We start from the raw sequence: 26967 nt of genomic DNA, 5'->3' as shown, positions 1-26967 counted from the left end.
CTTCATACGTATTTCCTGAAAATTACAATCTACAGAAGTTAAGTCCAATGTCAACAAATATCTTCTTTCGTCTTCTCAACCTCCAACCCAAGCACGGTACTAAGTACTATAGGTTCTAATACCTCTCGTGTTTGGGGTTCTCATAAAAAAAAAAAAAATTAAAAAAAAAAACATGTTAAATATTTTAATTGAATATCTCAAATTAACAGAATTCACACTTACCATTCTTATGTGGATTGCTTAACTTGTAAAAAAATGATAATTATGGTACTAATAAAAAAAAAAAAAAAAAAAAAAAACTATTTTTCTCTGTAAATCTGTTTTTGGATAAATATGAATCGAAATCTTTACATAGCATGTCACTGAAATTGAATTTTGTAAGCATTAGTCCCTTAATAGAATCCACAGAAAACGAGTTTCTATCCTTAGACCAGCTATTTCCAAACTGGGAGGCGCACCTCCCTGGGGAGGCACGGGCTAGTGCAAAAGGAGGTGCAAAAAGTTTAACAGAAATGTAATTTTCATAACATAACATATATAAATAAAAAAAATATACATATAAATAAACTTTCATAACATAACATTAAATTTTATAACCTATTTTTTAAAGCATTTACCGCCACCTATCTCACTAACTTCGATATAAACATGAGATAAACATTTATTCGGAAAAATTATATATTTTGCTGAAATGGATTGATGAATTATGGTTGATGTAATGTAATATATATAATTTAGTGCATACTATGTATGACATATATAGGTAGATTGCATATAGTATAGCATTAGCTGCATGGTTGAAAATATGGTTTCAGTGGTGTGCGATTGTGTTTATTGTTTTTGGTGTGATTACTTACTGATAATCATCGTTAGTAATTTAGAAGTTGTAGTTCTAAATTACTAATGTAATTTAGAAATAATTAGAAATTATATGAAATAATAAGCATCTGTAGTTCTAAATTACTAACGTAATTTAGAACTACAGATGCTTATTATTTCATGTAGTATTAATAATTATTGTATTAACATATTAAAAATAAGAAATTGCACAATTATAGATGCTTTATTTCAAGGGAGGCACTGGGAAATTTTTACAGGTCAAGGGAGGCGTGGGCTCAGAAAGTTTCAGAACCACTGCATCTCCATCACTGAAAACAGTCTTTCAATAAACACATTATGTGGTGGTATGGAAAAGAAAAATTGAGCAATTATTAACAGCTCGGAACAAACCTCTTCATTCTCACAGTGGCTAAAATAATTAGCCCACCCTACATTACAAGGAATAGAAACATAATTAATCCTTAATTTCTGCTACAATTTTTTTTTAAATTACAAAACTGATCAAAGCACTTCACGTCATCCACACACACACACACACACATTCCTTTTGTATGAAGGTACCTAATTGTTGAAACCACACTATCCCATTCAAGTGGCTCTCTTAAAGACATCCACCTGAATAAAGAAACTTCTTCCAGTGGTTTCAACCAAATGAATATAAATTCTGGGTATTTCTTCTGAAAATTCCACATTTCTCTTTATATCCCTCTTCTCCAACATTTCCTTTACTTTGAGGGAAATGAAATGACATTTACTTCTTTCTGACAATATCCCTTACGGAAGCAAGAATTTCAATAACTTCTTTCAAAGAATTGTCATTCCTTTCAATGCTCATTATATGTGAATTGAAGACTGACATTACAATTTGGCAATGAACAAGATAAGTTTCACTAAACTCATCTTCAAAGAATAGTTTTAAAATCTTGGGGGGATTTCTTGAGACAAAAAGAAAGAAAGACCTTGGGGCTGGATAAATACTTATCTTATCTTCCTTCATGGATTAGGCAATCCACCTGTTCCGATCTCGAAGAGGTCTGCCCATCTTTTCTTTGGTCTTCCTCTGTCTCTTTTTCCTTTTGCTCTATATGTATAAGCTAATTTAGGGAATCTATCTTCCATTCTCTCTACATGTTCTTTCCATCTTTGTCTATATTCTATAATTTTTCCATTAATTGAGTAAATCTTTAATTCCTTTCTAAGACTGATATTGAAAGGATTATAAATACTTATAATCCTTTCAATTGCAGATAACAGAGAAAGTCAGCGTATGTATTCAGCTATGATACAAAAGTTTTTTATAGGTAACCTCTGTAAATTCACATAATTTTTTTAGGTTTTCAATATGTACATTGTAGGCACTGAAATAATTAAAAATCTTAACAAAGGAGTCAATATCTACATCAATCGCATCTCCTCTATGCTGGATACAGTTATACAGAATGTGGGCAGGGCAGCCCACTCCTATTAGTGATCGACCAAATAATCTTTGTAAATTTGAAAATACATTACTCATTGTATCTCCACGCTCCTCCAAACATGGTGTTACAATTATGTCCACCAAATGCACAATACATTTCTTATCCAGGCCACTTTTACACAAGGTCTCATAAACATAGCCAGAAATAGTAGCTGCACTCTCATCTGACTTGCTATTTAATTCTATTAGCTTAACCTTTGAGCCACCATTTTTCCAGTCAAATTAATGCACAAGAATAGGGAAATTTTTCAGACATCCATGATTAGTGACATCAGTGTAAACTCAAAAAAACTGTACATTCTACAAGGACTTAATTCTTCAACTGAATGGACTGTTAAGACAGAGTTAATTATGGCTTCAGTCTTTGTTTTTGCACAAGATAACCTCCTAGCAATATCTGAATCAGAGCATATCGACTTTAATAATTCTGTTGTACAAGACATTGATTTATAGCTGTGGTGATGTGCCACTGTATGAAAGGCAAGGGTTCCTTCAGCAACAGAAACTCTTGCATCAAGCCATTTAAGGGCATTTACTAAAACGTCTGTTACCTTGCAGCAAGATTTTTCAAATCTAATGTTCTTATGTTTCTCTGAATTCATGTGGATTTTCAAATCACCTGAACCCTTGTTAGCAATAGAGATGTAACTTTCTGGACCGCAAACAATGCATTCCACCTCTCATCTACTCTTCCCTTTCGAAAACCTGGATATTTCATTCTCAACTCATCCATAAACTTGCACTTCCTTTTCGACATAATGGGTATTCCTGAATTTTTTTTAACTTAAATAGTAGAAATAAAAAATTATTTGAAAAAGTGACTAATAACTTCATCAAATGATAATTAAGAAATATTGCATACAAACACTATGCTTACTCGTAAATAAATACAATGAATTGAAGCCGGACGTATCAAATTATTGTTTATACAAACTGCTGAAAGAAGAATAGAAAATGTGATATCACTTAATTTAAAAAAAAAATGTGGAATTGTAACTTTAATTTAGAATAAATTCACTTAATTAGAATGAATTTCATGTAAAATAAATAATGAGAGAATTTATTTTGAATTGTTTACTCACCAAGAATGTAAAAGAGAATAAAAAAAATGGATTGAAAAATTCAAACTACATGAACAAAATGTCAATAACTCCGAACGCATGATAGACTCCTCAATCTGCGTTGTTTATAGCCGGAAGTGGAGATTCTTGGGATTACTTCTGCAAAGCTAGTTGGTGTACACACCTTACAAATTTTACCAATGATAAGGATCAGGAGATTTTCAAATTTTAAGAGCCAAAATTCCAGATATTTTCAAAATTTTAGAAATTCCTCCTGGGCAGTCCATGATACGTAAAAAATGAGGACGTCCAGGAAAATGAAGGGGTTACAGTAAAGCAAGCAAGATGAATCTGATATTAAGACATTTTTCTACATACAATGAATTATAATTATTAGGTTAATTTGTATTAATTGGGCGCCTCCGTAGCCAGGTGGGCAGGAGAAGTAGTACATAGCACACTCTTCTTGATTAGACCGGGGTTCAAGCCCGTACCCACCAAATATGGAGGATGCGGCAGGTCAGGGAATGACCACCGCATATTCCCAGCCCGGATAAAGGGTGAGGGTTGGTGTCAGGAAGGGCATCCGGCCGTAAAAAAAAAAAATTGCATGCCAAAACAATAAAAATGCTGACCCCATATAATAATGGAAAAAAGGAGAGGACAAAAAAAAAAAAAAGGTTAATCTGTATTAATTTAAAAAAGTTTAAGTTTACAATTAATAGTTTAATAAGTTATATATGTATTCAAGCTTCCCAAATATTATTTCTCGTTAATTAATAATCAAAGAATTACATACTTTTTGCATGTATCATGCATGTCCTATATAATCAGCTATTTACTGGCAAGAGTAAGTGGCCAATTCCTGGTAATGGGAGGAAAGAATTGATTGGTTATATGTTTTCTGTTTGAATGTGTATTTTTATTTCCCTTCTGGTGCTTTTGGCCATTTTGTCATAGCAGCATAGTCCTGTACTGTACTGCTTCATCATATGGTTTTATTTACTTATTTATTGTGTATTATATCCATACGTGTGTGTACATAGGCCAATCTGCATGTTGTTCAAGCTGAAAATCTGGAATAACTCAGTGAATCCACAATTCTTTCCATCTTAGATTGGCTAACTATAGTCTTGGCTAACATATGAAGAAGCTTTTAAGAATTCCTCCATTTTGGTGGAATATGAACCCAGACTTCTCCTAAGTGAATTACAAGTGGCAAAACCACTGTCATAAATAACTTTGCAATTATCTTCTCTCTCTCTCTCTCTCTCTCTCTCTCTCTCTCTCTCACACACACCCAGTTTTATGAAGATAGTTGAAATGATGTGGTTCTGATATCTGTTGTCTAACTGGCCATCTCTGTAGTGAGTGAGAGATAATGCGCTATGATATTAGACAAGTTGTAATAAAGGGAAGATAGTGATTTTTCCTTTCTTGCAATTTGTCACATTCAACTTTATATATTAATATATGTAACTTCTTTGAATTCTTAATTTGTGATTGGTGGTCTATTGTTAAAATGTTTGGGCTGCTTTAAATCAAAGCTGTTTTCTGCTATAGAATGGTATGCTTTATAAACATTGCCATATTTTGTATTACTATTTGGTTACCATAGACATTTTAGCATTGATTGCCCAGTTACATTGGCATGCTATGTGAAGAAGGAAGGCATATTTGTGAATTTGTTTAGATCCCCCCCCCCTCCACACACACTTGATAGGAAATCTTAATATCGTGTTTCCTTGCTACTCTGGAGAGTTTTGTTCCTTTACCATTTACTGCTCATGTCAGTAAAATAATTTGGAAAGTGAAAAACTGATAATGCTACAGACTGTTATCAGATGCAAAGTACATTGACCTGCATAACATGTTAATCAGTACTTCAAATGGGCATTTCATAATAAAAAATAGCCTATATTTTCCACAATGTATCATCAGTTTTCCACATCTCAGCAGTTCTCTCCTCAAAAGTAAGTAGCAAAGCACATTTAGAAGTAGACTGCATGATCAATATTCTGCAAAATGAACTGGATTACCAGTTCATTTTGCAGTTAAAACATCAATAGACATTTGTAGTATTTGCAATAAAAGCAGGCAGCTTTACACTGACAGTCTGCACACTGCTTAAGCACTGCTTGTTTCATTCACCCCAGATATTTGAATATTATAGTTATTCAGCTGACATCTAGTAATTAAGCGATGATTTAGAAATTATGGTTAACATATCACTGAATGACATGTTAAAAAAAATAATTATAATGAATTTTGAAATATCAACAAACTTGAAAAATATGTCAAGCACAAAGATGTCAAAAAATATGTCAAGCACAATTGATATTCTCCCCCACTTTATGAAAAACTTGGTTTGAATTAAGTTTCAGTGGAAAGACTTTTTATGGACTTTTTTCATATTGTGGCCAAGTCAGGCAGTCTTGGGCTTGGGTTCAGTGCTTTTCCTGCCCTTGAAAGTGGATTTTAATCCTGCAAAACAAACCAACCATACGTGCTGCTTACAAACACTTCACTTGTAGTTGCCTCGGTGCAATTCAGAAGAAACTACAAGTTAATGTTCACCAAAAAAAAAAACTCAAATGAAATAATATGTTCTTCTTTACTTTGTAATAAAAGAAAAATTAAAGACAGAAAATTGCCAAGCTAAATACACACAGAAAGATGGTCCATTACCTCAGTCCTTTATATAGAAATGTAACTATGAACATGCCATTCATTTGCTTGCTGAAAGGTATACAGAAACATATCCTGATTTTACACAACTGAACACCAGCAAGCATTAAAAATAAGATTTGTCACATTATTTTTGAAAATGTATATTTTGTCCCTATTAATGTATGTAATTTATATCAATGGGCATTATGTATATTCAGTTGAAAAATTAGTTGAGTATAATTAAAAATTTACTTGCACAGCTCAAAATATTTATCACTTTGTTCTCCACATAAAGATACAAACATATTAGTTTTACAAAAAATTCAGTATTATTTCTCATTTGAAATAAAAAACATTGAACTATTCTGCTAAGTTTCAAAATGAAATAAATAAGGAATGACATTTAATTGTTGATGCAAAACAGAACAGATCTTAATGACTTTTCCCTTCCATCATTCAAATCTCAAAAATTCCACCCACCACTTGGGAGTCAGTAACATACATTTTGGCACACAGAGCAGAAAAAGAAGCAAAATGGCTTATTACTCGAGTTTACTTTAAGTCTCTCTCTCGTCAGGGTGGGAGAGTTTTGGACAACTTATTTGATTATGCAAGATGTATTAAGAAGCTTCTTAAGTTAGAAGATGAGAAACCATTACTCTGTAGACAATATTATATAACTGTTTCCCTATTCACTGATATATAGTCAAAACTGTTTCTATAGATAATTACAAATCTAAATTAACATTTCAGGTTTACACTCCAATATAAAGATTGATGCAAGCATGAATAAACTGAATGTTGATGAATATATTGCTGTCAAAATAATTTTGTTATGAAATTTAAGCAAGAAAACAATGTTGCACTGTGAAAATAACAGCTGTAATAAGACCTAAGAGAAGAACAAGATCCCTGGAACTCAGTGATGATGCAGAATTGCACCCATCCTCTTGGCAACAGTAGAATTCGGTCTTGCCGTAAGCTGTGAAAATGAAAACAAACTTAACAAAATCAATTATTTTATACTAGTATGCAGGTTAATGAAGTACTTTTTCTTTGATAGTTGACCTCAAGATAGATCTGAATAAAATGCCTAATCATTAGGTGTCATCAAATACACTGTGATACCACAACAGCAAGTTGGGATGAATGCTGGAGATAGATATGTTTCAGTTGAAACTGAATAGAGTGATATATATATATATATATATATATAAAAATGCAGAAGGATATTTTAACATAAGTAATAATGCTTTTTATGTTATTTTACAATTTTTTTTTAAATGGGAAATTCAGATTTTTTCCAGAGTGTGAAAAATGTAGCACAGGTTTATCTGTTGTGATAGATTACATTTTTGACTTCAGTATGAAAAGTGCAAGAGTTTTTGCTTTGTACACCTGCATTATTGCACTGCAAAACAGAGGCCCATATCCTCTTTAGCTAACAGTGTATCTCTGGAAAATGATGCTACATCTTATTCTTGTTGCCACAAGTATATATTGATGTAATGACCACTTCCAGTTGCTTTACAAAGTTCAACATGCTATGCATGTTACTACTACATATCCTTTAATTGAATTTACTGTTTTTATATTTTATGATAGTTTTGAAAATCGGCACAGAAGGGTGCAACCTTCAAAAACATTTGAGACTTGAGCTTACACAAACCAAAATTGAAGAAACTCTTTGGAATTCAGAGGATATTTTAACGTTAATAAAGTAATTTATATTATTTTATTTTTTAACAGGAAATTTTGTTTTTTGACCCTCTGACCCTGTTTACTTTAAAATAAAATATGGAGGGGAAAAAAAAAAAAAAAAAAAACATTTATTAAAAGAATTGATGTACAGTGTGTGTTAATACAAAATACTACTTACTCTACCAAATCAACGTTATTGACTGAGTTAGCATCGTTAGTGCCATTTAGGAAGTGACATTTCCGTCCAAAAATTTCATTGCCAATTGGTTTTGCTTCAGTCCAAAAATGTAGTAGGTGCCGCCAAAGATGTTTTCACATCAAAAATCACTCCAGGTGTGGTGCATACACTGTCCAGTACACATTATGACCGCTACCTAATAGTGGGTATGTCCTCCTCTTGCTGCCTGCACCACCACATGCAAAGGCATGGATTCTATAAGCCTCTGAACATTGAAGGAGGTATGTTATACCATGTCACCAAAGTTGTGTCCTGTGGATCTATTTTTAGTCCGTGGTGGGTGGAGGATCCAAACACCACAACTGTCAATCTATGTAATCATGGAGATGTTCTATGGGATTCATATCTGAAAAATTCGGTGGCCAAAGTAGTCCTGGATGTTACTTTTGCGTTTGGTGAACCACTCTCAAACAGTACCAGCAAGGAAGGAGCATTATCCTGCTGGAACACATGAAGAGGTGTACCTGATGAGCCAGAGTGGACAGGTACTTAGAGTGCAGTCCAGGGGTATAACAGCCCCAAAGATTCCCAGGAAAACATCCCCCAACCAGAACATTGGACAACACGATTCCTCTGTGCAGTTTTCTGCCACACCTTCCATCTGCCATTCACACAGAATAGCAGGAAACATTCATTGGAAAAAAACTTTTTTTCAGTCATCAATGGTCCAACAGCACCATTCAAATGTAAACTTTAGGTGTTGCTGGTGATGGGTGGCCATAATCATGAATACCTTAACCAGGCAACTACTCAAGTGGCTCATATGGAGAAGGGTTCATTGGAAAATAGTCTTGGGAATACCTCTGCTCAGTTGTTCTGCTGTTTTTATTCTACTGGCCCACATGAGGCACTGATCCTGTCATTAGCCTGAAAACTGCTACTCTGTTCACTCTTGGAGCACCTTAGCTACAGCATTCCACAAACAGCCCAAAAGATTTGTGGTTATTATAATACTGCCATCCCTCAACTGGTATCCAACAGTTATCCCTTTTTCAAAGTTTGTCAGATCACATTCCTTGCCCATGTCAATCAATTACTTCATATGCATTGCATGACACATGTGCCACCAAGCAGAGAAGAGTGACCAATTGCTAAAACACAGAAGTGGTTGTAATATTTTAAATGGACAGCGTATATCATCCAGAAATTCACTTAGGAAAGAATTAAACAATATGTATGGGGCAGCAACTTGCATGAACTACCGGCACATCTGTGGCCAATGGATCATCTTCCTGGGTGTACCTTCATGAGTAGTATTACTAAGAGAAAGCATTAGTAGGCATCACAAAGGGAATTAACACATAATCACCCAGTAGACCAGTCCATATATAGGTGAAGAATTGCTGCTAGTGTATCCTGCTAAAACTGTTTGTTAATTTTCTTGGATATGAAAATTAGAATGGTTCAGCATTCCATCCATTGTGAAATGTGCTTTGTCCCTTGAACAGAAGTCACCAGATACCAATTAATTGAGAGGCCACCAGATGCACACTAAACTAGTTTAGCATGCAATTGGTGGCCTCTCAATTATGATGCTGTTATCTTTTTTCACACAATAGAAATATAGAACATATTAGAATTCCAGTATGTGCCACTGCTATATACTCTTACTACTCAGATAATTGTCTACCAGTGGCAAACTACAGTTACAATCTGAAAATCCATATTTCTCAGTAATTGAACATAAAGGCCTATAATCTATCCCTTTCCCTTGAAGACTAGCAGCTTAATCATGAAACCTTGTGTCCCCATGAATAATGAGTTTTATTCTTAATTATAGCATGAGCCTGCTTTGAGCAGTTTTATATATACATTAGCCAGCGAGTTATAAATTACTGGAAAAATTCATTAAAGAGGCCTCCGGAGTCAGGAATTCGATAATTCATTTTTAATGAAACTAACTACTGACTCAAAACTGCGTATATAACTTTATTTACAATAAAACATAATATAAAATAAAATTTTCAAAACTGCATTATACTATAATTAAAGCAAAACCGAAATAAGTAAAATAAATGTATATTACAATAATATAAAATCACTGATTAAAAATTTTAAAATTAAAGGTTGAAAGCACTTAAAACCACTACACAATAGCTTTCTGCAGCAACAAAGATGAGTACTACTAACTTCCCATACATTGGAACCAGAAATGGCTCGGGTACGCATCATTCTAAATTGCTTGTCCCTCCCTAAAAATGAGGGACTCAAAAAGCAGATGAATGCAGTAGCCCTTATACCTATTGATACTGTAATGTCTAGACGAACATATCCGTAGGCTCTCTAGCCACTTCTGGTTCCACTTCCGAAACCACTAGCTCTGACGACAACCAACGCTCCTTTGGCTGAAATATCATGCCCCGTTTCCCAAGCATATTCGGCTATGGCTGAGCTTCTTGATGGCTCTATCATGTTCACCTAGGCAATCGTGCAATCTACACTTTGTTTCTCCCACATAACACTCCCCACATTCTGGGCATTCAATCTTGTATATGACCCCACTAGTGTCACCGGTATCAATGGAATCTTTAACCATGGACACCCCTGTATGAAGTCTCCGACCAGGAAGCTGCACACAGCGCATTTGACACAAGCGTAAAATATGTGCAATGGGTTCCGAGATACCCGGATAGTAGGGAATGTATGCAGTAGCTCTAGGCATAAAAACATCCCTATGCCCACTATTCATATCCTTTCGACCACCATCAATAATGCCTGGTAGTAGCCACACATCTTGAGGTCAGCCATAACCCGTCTAATCTCGTCATCCTTCTCCTCTGAGGAGGAACAATACGACAGCACCCTTCCCATCAAAGCCTTGACTACACTTTTCTTGTAGCCACCGGCTTGAGCTGATTTAAAGTGTATGTACTGGCCAGGACATAGGTTTTCTATAAACCTTAGTTCTCAAACGTCGGCCTACCCTGTACACATACACATCAAGGAAAGGAAGGGCCCCCCTCTGCCTCCACCTCCGAGGTAAACTGAATATAGGATGAACCCTCGTTCAGCCACCTGAGCACTTCATTATCCCAACTCCTCTGTATTATCGTAAAAGTGTCGTCGACATATCTCTTCCACACCCAAACTGAGGGGGGGAAGAGTGCTCACCAACATCCTACCCTCGAACTCCTCCATAGCCAGGTTGGCTATAACCGCACTAATGGGTGAACCCATGGCCACTCCGCAGACCTGCTGATACATAATATTTCCAAACAACAGTTGTACTAGACATATACAAACTAATTCCTTTACAAAAGTTCTTCACAACTCAACACTGTTCTATCTTTCAAAGTATCATCTCTTCCCAAAGCTACCTGCACACAATCCAAACCACGTTCAATGGGTACACAGGTGAACAAGGTTGTTTGTTGTTTTGGTTTTTAGGAGCATTAGCAACTAAGGCCATATTGCGCCGGGAATATGCGGTGGGCATTCCCTGACCTTTCCGCATCTTCTGTATTTGGTGGTGACGGGCTCGAACCCCGGTCTAATCAAGAAGCGTGTGCTACGCACTGTTGCTCCTTCCCACCTGGCTACAGAGGTGCCAGTTGAACATGGAAACAACATCAAAAGACAGGGGCTCACATCTGGTGAGTATGGGCTTGGCACACCCAGGGTCCTGAGCTGGATATCATCATTCTCTTTTTTGGTGATTCTCAATAATTTCCTCCTCTTCTATTTCCTGAGTTTGAACAAACCGTACAAAATCACTACTATTCTTAAAAGTAAAGTCCAAACGTCCCACTATGGGGGATATAAGCTCCACCAAGAACCTGGATAGAGCTTGCATCAGACTGCCTACAAAAGATACAATGGGCCTTAAAGGCACCCCCACTTTATGAACTTTTGGTAGCCCTTAAAAGCTAGGTAAATGGTAGCCTGACACACGTAACTTCCAGGCTACTTCCTGGGTATTTTTCCAGCTTTCTGCCAACCTTGGCATTCCAGGACTTCATTAGCTACCATCTCAGGCAGACTGACTATTGCCCTCTCTATACCCATAGCTGTATCTGCAGTGGGGGGGGGCTATGGGGGATCAAACCAATTCCTTCTTTCTGTTCATTCATTAACATCTAACGAATGAGTAAACATTTTTCACAAAACTTGAAAGAGAGAAATCCACTGCTGTTAAGTCTGGTAATTGTGGTGGCCCATGAATGGAACCAGAACAAACAATTTATCTTCCTTAGAAGTGCTGATCCAGGCATGTATATGTCACTTCTTCGTAATAATGAGGTGAGGCACTACAAAGGGACAGACACAACTAATTGTAAAAATAAGTTTTTTTTCAGTATTGTGGCTATTTTTCTGTATTGCCATATACCCATTTTATCTAAGACACTGTTATCAGCATACAAAGTGGTTAAGCTACTTTATGTATGAATATTCTGTAAAGTATGAGAGTCTAGTGGTGTTCACTATGCAGCCATTGTCCTTCTCAGAAAAGTAGTGATAAGGCAAATTGATGGCCACCAGAGAGGCCAGGCTAGAAGCATATTCACCCATGAACATTAAAATAAAGGTAAAATGTGTTATTGGTATATGGTAGAATCTCACAATCCAACAAAACTGGAACTTAGCCCTTACTAGATTTTTGAAACCGAATGTAGAAAATTGCTGGTAGTAAAATGCATGATTGCCAAATTATTATGCAGTGTTCTGACAGAGCAACATTACTATTAGATACACAGTGTATTGCTCAACTTAGTAAAGTTTCATGAGCAACACTTAAAATATCAAAAAAAAAAAATTTGCTCTATTTTACAATAGCAGTCTGAGATCCCAAATCTTTATAGCCACTAAAGAATATCCCCATACTTTACTGCAACCATAAAGCCTTGCTATTGGTGGATTTATAATGTACAGTAGCCATAAGGCTTCTACATATCTACTGTATTAGTTTAGAAATGGAAGAATTACCTCTATGATGTCTTGCAGAACACTTCAATGCTGATACTCTCCGTAGATGAATAACTATATAAATAGATTACATATATTCCACTCCCTCATAGACAAAATCAGTGATCCAATGCACTGGGAATCAGAGACATGCAAACCCCTAAGCCCAACGCCAAAATACATCCAATCACCAACCCTAATCTTTGAGCGAGAGAATACAATATGTCCATATTTTAAAAACAATTTAAATGCTTTGAAGCCAAATAAGTAGTGAACCCTTACTTTAAAAACTAACATTAAAACATAAAAAGCATTGACTCCTCTAAAACATTGAGACTAAAGAATTTTGTTACTTCCCTGAAGCAGATGGGGCTTTTCAACCAGGGTCATGATCACAGGAAAGTGAAACCACGGGTATTGCAGAGGAATTTTTATAGCATGGAGATTAGTTGCAATCCTGGCGCATGCACATGAAGGACCATGAATCTGAGATGGGATAGGGGCGACATACATTGACTGAATTTTGATGTAATTTAATTTCATGCATCTCCAAAATTAATAGTTTGGTGTAATCATGTTGAATGCTGAGAATTTTAGCTTTGTTGAATAGAAAGGTGTGGCCTTCACTGATCACATGAAATGCGAGTTCCGAAGCTGAGGAGCGGGATGAAAGGACAGATGTTGAACGTTGTCTCATTCTCATATTGAGTGTACATCAAGTGGATGAGTGGTATCAGGAGTTGCAATCCTTGTAAGATACATTGTAGACTAAGTCATTTAATTGGAATGTAGAAGAGGATTGGATTTCTTGTTTTTTTTAGGGCAGCATATAGTTTTGTTGCAAGTTTGGCTATGATTTTGAATTGTGTGTCTTTGAAAATACTATTTAGTTGTTTGAACCATTGTTCAATATACGGTAAAGCAATAAAATATTTTTTGATGTTATTATTGTTGATAACAGTAGAGACATTACGTAATCTGTTTTTTGCTTGAACCCTTATTTTGAAATTAGCATTAGCATTAGTAGAGGCATATGATGCAAGAAAGCAAGCTTATGCAGCATCAGCCAAAAAAAAAAAACATGCTCCCATTTCAACCCCTCCGTTCATTCCAAGTACCTACCCAGCTCAGCCTTAAATTTATTTAGGCTATCAACTTCCACAACAAAGCATGGAAGTCTGTTCCACCAACCAACCACCCACTGGCTAAAGGCAAACTTTCACACATCTATCCTACATCTGTCTTTTCTAAATTTGAATTTATGCCCTCTCAACTGATTATTCTGAGCAAGAGGAAGAATTCAATCAGCATTGAGCATGCTCAAACCATTCAAGGCTTTATACACCTCAATCAGATCACCTCACAGGTGCCTAGTCTCCAGACACTGTAATTTGCAAAATTTAAGACTTTCTTCGTAAGAGCAACCCTTTGTTCCATTCACTAATCTTATTGCCCTTCTCTGTACTCATTCCAACAGCTCTACATCCTTCTTAAAATGAGGTCTCCAGACCTGTATACAGTACTCAAGGTGTGGCCTTATATAAGGAGATAATCACCTCCTTATCCCTGCTAGAAAAATTCCTGTATATCATTGACAAGACACCATGAGCTACTCTTGCAGACCATCTGCACTGCTCAGAAAACTTCATATCTGCCTGCAAAATTACCCAAGTCCTTTTCATTCTCTACCACTGTCAGTGCAGTACCACAGAGTTGATACATCACTCTGGGGTTACTGCTTCCCATATGTAGTACTTTACATTTGTCAATATTAAACTTCATTTGCCACCTCTCAGCCCATCTGCTCAACTTTTCTAGGATCCTGTTGCAGCAGCGTACTGTCATTAGTGTCCTTTACAACCCTGCCAACCTTTGAATCGTCTGCAAACTTGGACATTAAGCCTGGAGCAATATCATTTATAAATACAGAAAACAATGGACCCAACATTGAACCCCGAGGGACTCCATCAATAACATTAGTCCACGAAGAGCAGTGTCCATTGATTACCACTGTCTTCTCCCACTCAACCATCCCTTAATCCATTGCAGCAATTTTCCTCCGGTGCCACTGCTCCAATTTGTGCAGCACTCTACGTGCAACAGTATCAAAAGCCTTTCTAAGATCCAAATATATGATATCAAAGTTATTCTTTGCATCCAGTTCCTTTGTGACCACATCATAGTATCCAATCAAGTTGGTCACACAAGACTTCCCCTTAACAAAACCATGCTGTGTCAGAGCTGTAACTGAAGTTTTGTCTAGATGATTCTGCAGTGCTTCTTTAACCAGTGCCTCCATTAATTTACCTGGAACAGAAGTTAAACTAATAGGTCTATAATTACTTGTGTCAGCCTTTGATCCTCCTTTGTGAATTGGGGTCACATTTGTGCATATCCAGTCCATGGGTACCTCCCCCCCAAGTCCAAAGAAGCTCTCATAATTATGGCTAAGGGTTTGCTTACTTCATTTGCTGCCTCCTTTAATATAACTGGATAGATCCCGTCCACCCTGGGTGCCTTTTTTATGTTTGTCTTCAACAATTTCTCCTCCACTTTCCTCTCAGTTATTACAAAATCATCCAGCTCACTGCCAATGTTTACTTTACCTACATCATTCTCCTTCCTGAATAACTCCTCATGGATGAATGTAGATGCAAAATACTCATTTAGTTTGTTAGCCACCTGAGCAGAATCATCAACAGTTGAACCATCAATATCCAGTGGACCAATCTGATTCATCCCTTTCCTTCTACAGTTTACATATGTAAAGAACTTTGTTGTTTTTCTTTGCATCCTTTGCCAAGGATTTCTCATAATCTGCCTTTGCCTGCCTAATCTCCTTTGTGACTTGGTTACAGACCAGCTTATATCTATGATAGGCTTCCATGTCACCCGTTAATATATATGTATCCCATGCATTATTCTCTCTGCCACATGTCTCCTTAGTTCATCTGACATCCATTTAGGCCTAAACTTTGAACAATATTTCTTAGTTGGTATGTAAAGCCTAGTAGCTTCCCATTTTGAATTTGCTGTTGGTAACATCGGTTAGTCCCACCGTATAGAATTTAAATACTGTCTCAGACCACCGTAGTCACCTTTACGAAAGCAAAAACCTTTCCCTTTACCCCTGATAGTAGTTACCTCTTTGAGTAAATCCCACTTCAGCACACTGTGATCACTGCCACCTAGTGGTTCCTTTATCTGCAGATTCTTAATTCATGAAGAATTACTACTGATAATTAGATCAAAAGTATTACTCCCTCTAGTTGCCTCCCGAACATGCTGATATAGAAAACAATCATCCAATAAATCCACAAAAGCCTTGCTAGTGTGCGAGTGAACAACCCACAAATTCCAGTCAATATTTGGGAAATTAAAATCTCCCATTATAAGACTCTCTGATTTACTGGCCCACTCTATTTCCCTGTACAGCTCCTTATTATACTCATCAGAGTCATTAGGCCTATAACACACTCCTAATCTCAATTTTGATCTCCCAATGCTTATGTCACACCAAACTAGATCTGTCACTAAATCTGTTTCTTAGTGTTTGTATTTAGGGCTGATTCAGATGTTGAGTATTTGTAGGCATTAAGAAATCGATTAAGGATAATGGATCTTTTATAGGTGAAGGGGTGGTAGCTGTTGTAATGAAGAAGCATTCCAATGTTGGTGACCTTTTTCTATATGCTGAATTGAATTTTGTTCATAACCCATGTGAGGGTGAAATTTAAAAGATTTAATGATTTTGTTTCAGAATTTTTTATTCTAGGGTGAAACCTAATCTTGCATGGGTATTATTAAAGTTTTGTAGGATATCCTGTATAGTCCCCGCATCTGTGATGCAGAGTATATCGTCCAGATATCTACCATAATAGGTGATCTGCAGAAGAAAGGGTGTTAAATGTGTTGTTTCAATATTGGTAAGATATATTTCTGTAAGTAAACCACTTAGATTTAACCCCATGAGTAGACCATAAAACTGTTTGAAGACTTTACCTAGGAAGGTGATATAATTGGCTTCAGTTAAAAGTTTTATCAGATCAAATATAGCTGTAATTGGGAGTTTTGTAAGGTCAATTGGTAGGGGGTCTTTGTTTAGCATGTCCCAGACAATGTTCAGGATGTATGCGACGTTCATGTTGTTATGTAAAGAGGTGACATTTGTCCCTTCGTTTCATACAAACATTCTGCATTCTCAGAGTTAGCTTCCCACATATATAATATAGTGAAACCGTTCGGACAAACCATAAAGTTTGGAATAAAAAACTAAGATTCACTATTTAACATCCTAAAAGATAAAACACAAAGATAATGACAACCTATTTTCCCTAAATGTCACCTCTTTATATACCAACGTGAACGTCGTACACCCTGGACATTGTCTGCGACATGTTAAACAAAGACTCCCTACCAATTAACCTTACAAAACTCCCAATTACAGCTATATTTGACCTGATAAAACTTTAACTGAAGCCAATTATATGACCTTAATGGTTTACTTGCAGAAATATACCTTACCAATATTGATCACCTACTATGGTAGATATCTGGATGATATACTCTGCATCACAGGTGCGGGGACCATACGAGACATCCTACAAAACTTTAATGATATCCATGCAAGATTAAGCTTCACACTAGAATCTGAAAATACTGAAACAAAATCATTACATTTTTTAAATTTCACCCTCACACGGGTTATGAACAAAATTCAATTCAGCATATACAGAAAGGCCACCAACACTGAAATGCTTCTTCATTACAACAGCTACCATCCCTTCACCTATAAAAGATCCATTATCCTTAATCAATTTCTTAATTGCCTACAAATACTCAACATCTGAATCAGCCCTAAACACAGAAATACAAACACTAAGAAACATTTCAAAATAAGGATACAAGCAAAAAAACAGATTACATAATACCTCTCTTGTTATCAACAATAATAACATCAAAAAATATTTTATTGCTTTACAGTATACTGAACAATGGTTCAAACAACTAAATAGTATTTTCAAAATCATAGCCAAACCTACAACAAAACTATATGCTGCCCTAAAAAAACCACAAAATCCAATCCTCTTTCACATTCCAATTAAATGACTTAGTCTACAGTGTATCTTACAAGGACTTCAACTTCTCATACTAGGGATCCACTCGTACACTCAATACAAGAATGAGACAACATTCAGCATTTGTCCTTTCATCCCGCTCCTTTGCTTCGGAACTCTCATTCCATGCGATCAGTGAAGGCCACACCTTTCTATTCAACAAAGTTAAAATTCTCAGCATCCAATGTGATTATGCCAAACTGTTAATTTCGGAGATGCATGAAATTAAATTACATCAAAATTCAGTCAATGTATGTCGCCTTTATCCCATCTCAGATTCATGGTCCTTCATGTGCATGCGCCAGGATTGCAACTAATCTCCATGCTATAAAAATTCCTCTGCAATACCCGTGGTTTCACTTTCCTGTGATCATGACTCTGGTTGAAAAGCCCCATCTGCTTCAGGGAAGTAACAAAATTCTTTAGTCTCAATGTTTTAGAGGAGTCAATGCTTTTTATGTTTTAATGTTAGTTTTTAAAGTAAGGGTTCACTACTTATTTGGCTTCAAAGCATTTAAATTGTTTTTAAAATATGGACATATTGTATTCTCTCGCTCAAAGATTAGGGTTGGTGATTGGATGTATTTTGGGGTTAGGCTTAGGGGTTTGCATGTCTCTGATTCCCAGTGCATTGAATCACTGATTTTGTCTACAAGGGAGTGGAATACATGTAATCTATTTGTATAGTTATTCAACTATGGAGTCAGTTATCCGGAATAATTAAGGTCAGACCTTTTCTGGATAATCGAACATAAAGTAAGATTAAATCAATTCTGTTATAATATATTATGGTAAAAGAAAAAGACTGTAAATATCGTGAAAAATATGAATTTATTTAATTGAAATAATAATCACTTATACATAAAAATTCGCACATTTACATATGTATATATATTTGGATAGGTATTTTACTGCAAATTATGTAGAAAAAAATTAAGTAATTTTTTAAAATATGTCGATCGTTTTTTTGTTGTGACTTTCTTTTTTTTTTGCTACTAAATCAAGTTCCTTAACAATATCACTTTGATCATACTGCATTCTTCCTGTTTTTCTGCCCATTTTAGCGCTGTTTCGTTTTGTTGACATTTTACTATAAAAAAAACTGAGAAAAATAATAAATTGCACAGTTTTGGAATGATATTATTCTTACCGAATCTGGAACTAAAATAAACATAATATGAAATGAAGAGAACAAAATAAATATGCCATGGAAAATGGGTTCATGGAAGTAAATGACTAAAAACTATCACTGATGGTTTCCTAATCCAACATTTCACCAGCTATAAAAAGTAAAAACACAGAAATACTCTCATAACACAATAAGCATTTGTCTCAAATACTACCATTAATAAAAAAAGAAAAAGAAAAATTAGCCTTTCAAATTATTCCGAACAACTGATCTACATAACCGACATTCTACTTCTACTGTGTGTGTGTGTGTGTGTGTGTGTGTGTGTGTGTGTGTGTGTGTGAGGTGCAAGACAAAAGTTTCTAAACTGGTGCAACAAAATTAAATTTAGACTTACATTAGTTCAGAGGTTCCCAAAATGTATTGGAGGGGGGGAGGGGACTACTTGGTTTTTATTGAGAGGAGCACTTAGTTGTTTTCATGAAGAACTTTTTAAATGAAATATGGACAAACCATCCTAATAATCATGTTGCAGGTATAAAGCTTTTTTTTTTTATTTATTTTTATTATTCATATCTTATTTCTTTAAGATTAAATGTAGTGAAGTATATATTAATTTGTAGAAGTATGTACATTCATAACTAAATTTTAGGTTAAATCTGTTTATGTGCACTTGTTCTAGAACTTGAGTAGGGGGACATGAAATTTATGAAAAATTTCAAGGAGGCTCAAGATATAAAAGTTCGGGAAACTCTGCATTAGTTACATGTTGGCATTTTCCCTATCAAAAGTAGTCCCCCTCCAGAACTTATACATCGATCCCAGCACCCCTCCCACTATTTGAAGCATCTCTGTAACTCCTGTAACTCTGTTTCATGGTGCTGTCCAACACTTTCTGTAATTTCTTCTAATCTTTGCCCTTTTAATTGAATTTTCATATAGAGAGGCTGTGGGACGACTCCATTTTGTTTTTGGCTAAAAATTACTGAACCAACAAAGCCATGTGTCATGATGCAGAAGCTAATCCTGAGTGCACCATATGTCTGGATGTTTTCTCCTGACATCCATCTCCAAAAAACTTGGGACCCTGATGTAGAACTGGTGAATTTCAGTTTGGCCTGGGAGAAAAAAAACTCCTGATGGACAATTCCTTCATGTCGAAGAAAATCATCAGCATGCTCTTGACATTTGATCTAACCTACCTTGCCTTTTTTGAACATGGAGATGAACCTTTCCACTGGGAGGACTGCTGCTTTAGTTCTGGGTCATAACCATAAATCCAGCTGTCATTTCCTGTTATGACCTTGGAAAGGAAGTTTCTGTCCTTTCCATCCTATCTTGTATGCCCCTGCACACAGAAAGCCAGTTCTGTTTCTCACTTAGAAAATGGCACACAAATTTTGCAGCAGGCCCATTTTATGTTTAAATTTTCAATTAAAATGCATAGCATGTACCATACAATCGGCATGGAACATCAGATATCATTAATTGTACATAGTCTGTTCTCGTGGGTGACTTTAGGCACTTTTTAACATTTTTATCAGATGACAGACAACATGAACGCTCAAAATCCTGAACCAAAGTTTGGCCATCTTGGAAATGCAAATACCATTGAAAAGCTTGTGTGTTCTACCCATAGCATCAACAAACACTTAAGTATTTTGTAAGTCTCCAGAGCTGTTTTCCGAACTTTATGACAAAGTTTGATGCAAATCCACTGTTCCTTAACATCTGCCATATTAGTCATTTACAAAAATTGCAAGACACAGTCAACAGAAATGCACTTAAATACCAACTGTACAAAAGCACTTCCTACTGTAAAAAAAAAAAAAAAAACACTTTCCACACTAACTGACAATGAATTAATTCAGTGGTATTATCTAACAGTGCACTGTAAACTACATGTTGTTAGCACTCCAACACAGCCAGTCCAGAAACTTCTGGCTTGCAGCTCACGTATATAAAAGTGATATCGGCAATTGTAAATTACATTAAAACCGTGGAAAACTTTCCCACATACTGTATCTTCCCAAAGCAGCATTTTCTGATATCAATTAACTCTCACTATATGACTGAGCAGGTCACTGCTTGGAATAGGGCATAGTGGACTAGAATGTTATTCCGATTCATCATACACATTAGTAATGTCATGTACATGCTAGATTATTAAAAATATTTTATGAATAAGCATCCATTTCACAAAGGTTTTTCCATCTGAGACCCCCCCCCCAGTGTTCACTGATATTCACACCTAGTGATATACATCTCCCACTGGTTCCTAATTATCCTGACTGACACCATCATTCAAATTGTATATCATAAATTTTAAAGTGAGCATGATAAGACTTTAAAAAAAAATTTTTCTGGAAACTTTACCTACCACTACTTCAGTAGGCAGAGAAAGGTTTCATAGGGGTATTAAGAGAAAACCTTTTACTGCTGTATTTTTCATGTGATTGGTCATGATGATTAGTCTGCAGCTTTCATGGCTTTAAGTAATCAAGAAAGATGGCTGGGAGTCTTCCATTCTGGCTACTAATGCAAGGGTACAGCATAAACTCAGTACTCACATTGAGAATTATGAACAGAAAAGGAAAAAAAAATTAAATAAATAACACACACACACACACACACACACACACACACACACACACACACACACTTTAATTTTCGAGAAGAATAACAATTAACTATATTGATAATGACATATGCCTTCTTTTCATCATGATATGTTGTAGCTAAACTGGTGTGAGAGGATTTCAGCTGGGTTATTTGATAACACAAACTTTGCAGTGGAACACTTCTTAAATCAGAACATAAACTACTACTCCATAGCATGGGTGCACCCAGGAACCTTCATTCTTACAAAACCTGCAAGTTTAGCACAGATACCTTTATGCAAATTGTCAAACAACCTCTGCTGCATAGCACTATATCATGAAATGTCTGATTGTTATGACTAATTTCACTTTACTGATTAGGCAATTTCAATTTAGATTTATCATCTGAGATCATCCCAAAGAAATGTTTAATTTAAAAATTCCCTGTATGTTATTATTATACACTAAATATACATTAAGCATTTAAAGCCAACAAAATTCAGAAGTAGATTATTTATAGTCACATAAACATCTTCAGAAATATCCTAAGCATTTTGTGTAGTTTGTGCTTTTCTTTTTCACCAGGAATTAAACTGAAGCACTCAAGTAAGCATTACTTCCTTTTAAGAAAAAAAAGTTAAGCTTATGCAAAGAAAGTGGTGAAATATGAAAATATTAGTATAGCTAAAGGTCATACACAAATATCACCTATTACAATTTTATTTTCTGTACCAGGAATATATTTTAAATACCAAGAATTTGATTTATTTCATTCCTGGACTGCAAACATGTTGAAACCCCAAAGGAATCATTCTGATATGAGAATCATCAAGTACATAATATAAAATTATTCAGCTCATAAAAGAGAAGTTTACGCATCACTTAGGCAACCACTACAGTTGTCACTTAATCACAGCACTTATGTACATAGTCAGGTTTTAATACAGATTTTGTGTCTAGTATATCTAAATATTATTTTGTATTTATTGCTTCTAAACTAAGATAGAAAACACAAGTTAGAAGCTGACATGGCATTATGACCGCAACCCCTCCCCTTCCACATCACTTTTCATTTGAAGAGAGATTCTTTGTAATTATGAAAGATAGTAGAAAAAGAAAAAAAATTCTGTTTACTCTACACAAAGTTGTGGCATAAAAACAATATTGATAAATTGAGACTGGGCCTAATTTATCAGAGGATAGGAATTTCTCAGGGAAAATTACAAAATTGCAGTTTTTAAATAGACTAATAAGAGGTAACAGATTATGAATACACAACTCAGTGCACTAATCATAGTAAACAAATTGCATGTCCAATCAAGTCAAGAGTAATGATGCCCAATATAGGAATCGTATTGAGCATCAAACTGTTCAAAAATTTTATATAGAGTTGCTGGAGGATAATCTGTTACCTCTTCTTATTAGTCTTAGTCCTTAGAAGAATAAAAATATTCAATGAAAATTTAATATTAAAATTGAAAACTGAAATTATATTAAAATTGAAAATTGAAGGCAAGCCTTACATGAAACTTTTGCTTATCTGAACAGGCTCTAAAAATTATTCAGATGAAGTCTTATCTTCATTTTTAATGCCTTTCTGAGGACTCCTTTATGGAGTTTGTTTGCTTGAGGCTCTGTGGAACTACATCTTTCTTATGTGTGAATAATTTGACCAATAACATTTGATTAGAATTTTACTCCTCCCACAACAGAGTTCCCTATAGCACCTCATAAAATATATAAAATTCCCAAAAAATCTCAACTCACTTTACCACTTCATTTGCTGAATAATTTTTTATTGTCTCTAAATTCTGCAAGCTGACTGACGTCCTTTGTGTTATAAGAGAACTTAACGAAGAAGTTTCTAATTCTGGACTGGGCAAGCTAAGTGCTGATGGCATTCTTCCTCTTGCTCAGACTACACACGCAAGGGGGACATAATTGCGGATAGATGTGGAGAAGTTTACCTTAAGCCAGTGAGTGGTTGATTGTTGGAACAAACTTTCACCTGTTGTGGAAGCGGGTAGTTTGTTTTAATAAATTCAAGGAAGAGCTAGACAAATTATTGGAGGGGGATGGTCAAGTGATGTGGAGTTTTATAAGCTTGCTTTCTTGCATCACTTGTCACTACTAACACCCTGACAGAGGATCCATTGGAGAAGAGATCACCCGAAAGTGATCTGAGAAAACCACTAACATTAACTGTGTATTTTTAAGGGTTGTTGGCATGGAAAAGATTGTGTTGAGTGTATGTAATTCTGGTATTCTAATAACTAAATGAACAATGTGTGTGGTCATTAGTAACTGCAAATGCATCTCTGCTGATGTGTCAGCTGGGTTCATATAACTAGAAAATCGATACCAACTCGAGTTGTGAACATTAAAATCACCAAGGAAAAGTTACCCCACTGTTAGGAAAGTTAGAGAAGAGAAAGTCAAGTTTCAAAGAAAGGTACTTAAAAAGTTCCGATGATTTCTGGAGTTTGGTGAGTCAAAAAGACAACAGATGAATTTGACAGAATGGGGTAACATGATACCAATCGTAATAGTAAACAGATTTTATGCCAGAAGAGAACAAAAAAGGAAATTCCAGATTAGAATATCTCTGACAAGATACATCAGAGTGGGTATATATCTACAAATATTATCTTTAAATTGAAAGGGATCACAGAGTGAATAGTTTGGGCAACTGAGTAAGTGGTGGGGTAACCAATAATTGCGATTCAGTCACAAAAAGTAAGGGGGACTTAACAGATTATAGGTAGAGAGGTTTGATTTGATTTGTATTTTATTGGCGCATTAGCATCTAAAGCTATAATACGCCAAATCCAAAGGTAGAGAGGGACATCACTGAAATTGGAACTGAAACCCTCACATTCATGAAATGAAATGAAAGAATGAAGTTTTTCAGAGGCCAAAATCTTTTTACAGATAAGTTTGTTCTATTTGTTTGACTATTCATGATGCATTGAGTAGATAAGGTAAAAGTAGATTGCGTTTGGGGAAGGAGAATATGAATTCTAATGAAATTTTTGGATGCGGTATTCACATAGCAAAGGATATACCCAACTCCTTGATGTAACATTGCCTCCTGCATACACACACACACACAATGAACTTCCTATGATCACTAGTTGGCAGAGTATAAGCAGTGAGATTATACACTACCTGATCTGGATCCCTCTTGGGGAGTTACCAGTAGGTTCAGTCTGGCAGCCTATTCAGTTGCCAGCCTATGAAATCCATTTTAAAGCCATTCCCTCTAAATGTAAAGAATATTGGTTCTTACCACCCACATAACACTGACAAATGCAAGACTTCATATGGGTAGCAGTAACCCCAGAGTAACGTACTAACTGTGCGGTACTACACTCAGGGTAGTGGAGAATGAAAGAGACCTGGGGGTAATTGTGCAGTCAGATATAAAGTTTTCTGAGCAGTGCAGACAGGTGCCAGAGCAGGTCATGGGGTCTTGTCAATGATATACAGGAATTTTGCTAGCAGGGATAAGGAAGTGATTATAAGGTAATTATAAGAAGTGATTGTATAAGGTAATGGTGATCAGGCCACACCTTTAGTACTGCATACTGGTAGTCTGGAGAACTCATTTTAGGAAGGATGTGGAGCTGCCGAAATGAGTACAGAGAAGGGCAATGAGATTGATGAGGGGAACAAATCATTGCTCTTACCAAGAAAGGATTAAGTTCTGCAAATTGAAGCATCTGAAGATTGGGCACCTGCGAGGTGATCTGATTATTAAGGTGTATAAGTCCTTGAATGGGTTGAACAAGAGGTCAAATCCCATCAGCAAGCTCAGTGCTGATGGGATTCAATCTCTTGCTGAGATTATGCACCTGAGGAGGCATAAATTCAAATTGAGGAAAGAGTTATAGAATAGATGTGCAAAAATTTGACTTTAGCCAGCAGGCGAGTTGATTGCTGGAACAAACTACCATCTGTTGTTGTGGAAGTTGATATTTTAAAAAAATTCAAGGTGGAACTAGACAAAGTTTTGGAGCAAATGGATGGGTGAAATGGGAAGGTTTTTTTGCTGATGCTGTAAAGCTTGCTTTCTTGCATCATATGCCTCTACTAATGTTAACTAGTGATAGGCATAACAGAGAGTTCATAATTGATTATTTCATTTATGACAAATCATTTGATAATACTAATATAATTTTATTATACTAATAGTTAATATCATTAACTACTAGTAGTTACTAACTACTAACCATTCAATTATCTAATCATTCAATGATTAGCTGTTACTAATAGGCATAACTTAGAAATAATAATCGATTCATTTGATTATACAAGTATAATTGAAAGTATTAGTATTTGATAGATTTATTTCATCAACATCTTAGTTAGTAATGATTATTTTCTTTCTATTCTTTAAGAGATTGTTTCAAATGATTTGGTTATTCAATAAAGTTTAAATTCTTTTAATCATGTAAATTTTGCATTGACCATTTGAATAACAATGTTTATATAATATATATAATAACATTGGTCAACAACATTATCATTTTTTTGCATTATTTGGTTTTTGAGCTTATTCAAATGCTGAAAGCACATACTGTCATCACAATATCTGTACATAACAACCCAACTCCCAGTTAATATATTTTGATGAAACTTTATATTTGTGTCTTCCAGAAAGATCTCTTGGACTATCTGAAATTTCATTAAAATTATACTAACTGAAATTTGACAAGTTTTTTGTAAAATTTTGAATTCACTATATATGAATGGAAGTATGTTTCAAATGTCTGACCATTACTTGACAAGAAAACAGACTGACACCAAATTTTCTGCATTGTTAAATTCCCTCCCATACACACACACATACAGAAGCCTCTTGGTTTCAGTTGGAGCAGTGCTCAAGAAAAATCCAAATAACACCAAGTTTTCAGCACATTTTATAGATCCCTGGTAAGCTTTTCAGTCCAATTATGATCTGTGTGCCAAGATATTGCCAAAAGTTTTGAATGAAGATCAAAGAATGAGAAGGCTCCAAGTTTGTGAAGATGTTTTGAAAAAAAATTGAAGATCCAAACTTTGAATACTGTTATTACTTGCTATGAAAGTTGACCATTCCAGTTGACCCAGAAACTAAAAGGCAGTCAGTGCAATGGAAGATAAAGCAACCATCAGATCAAAAAAAGCAAGAATGTCAAAATCAAAAATGAAAACCATGCTTCTTGTTTTCTTTCATATTAAAGGAATTAT

At 35.4% G+C, this 26967-nt stretch overlaps 1 protein-coding gene across 1 annotated transcript in view; it reads right to left on the bottom strand.

Annotated features, from left to right (window-relative positions):
* Positions 1-6305: 6305 nt before the first annotated feature.
* Positions 6306-26967, bottom strand: part of LOC150078384 (uncharacterized) — a 77801-nt gene continuing 57139 nt past the window's right edge. The window contains exon 4 of the mRNA XM_090385043.1: positions 6306-7030. Coding sequence (XP_090241169.1) covers positions 6891-7030 — 140 coding nt within the window. The 3' untranslated portion in view covers positions 6306-6890. The remainder of the gene's footprint in view (positions 7031-26967) is intronic.

Source organism: Mastigoproctus giganteus, chromosome 11 (genome assembly GCF_048544385.1).
Source record: "Mastigoproctus giganteus isolate SK-2022 chromosome 11, ASM4854438v1, whole genome shotgun sequence".
Taxonomy (NCBI): Eukaryota; Metazoa; Arthropoda; class Arachnida; order Uropygi; family Thelyphonidae; genus Mastigoproctus; species Mastigoproctus giganteus.
Note: the sequence above shows the minus strand (reverse complement) of the source record. Positions and strands in the feature narration are given on the sequence as shown.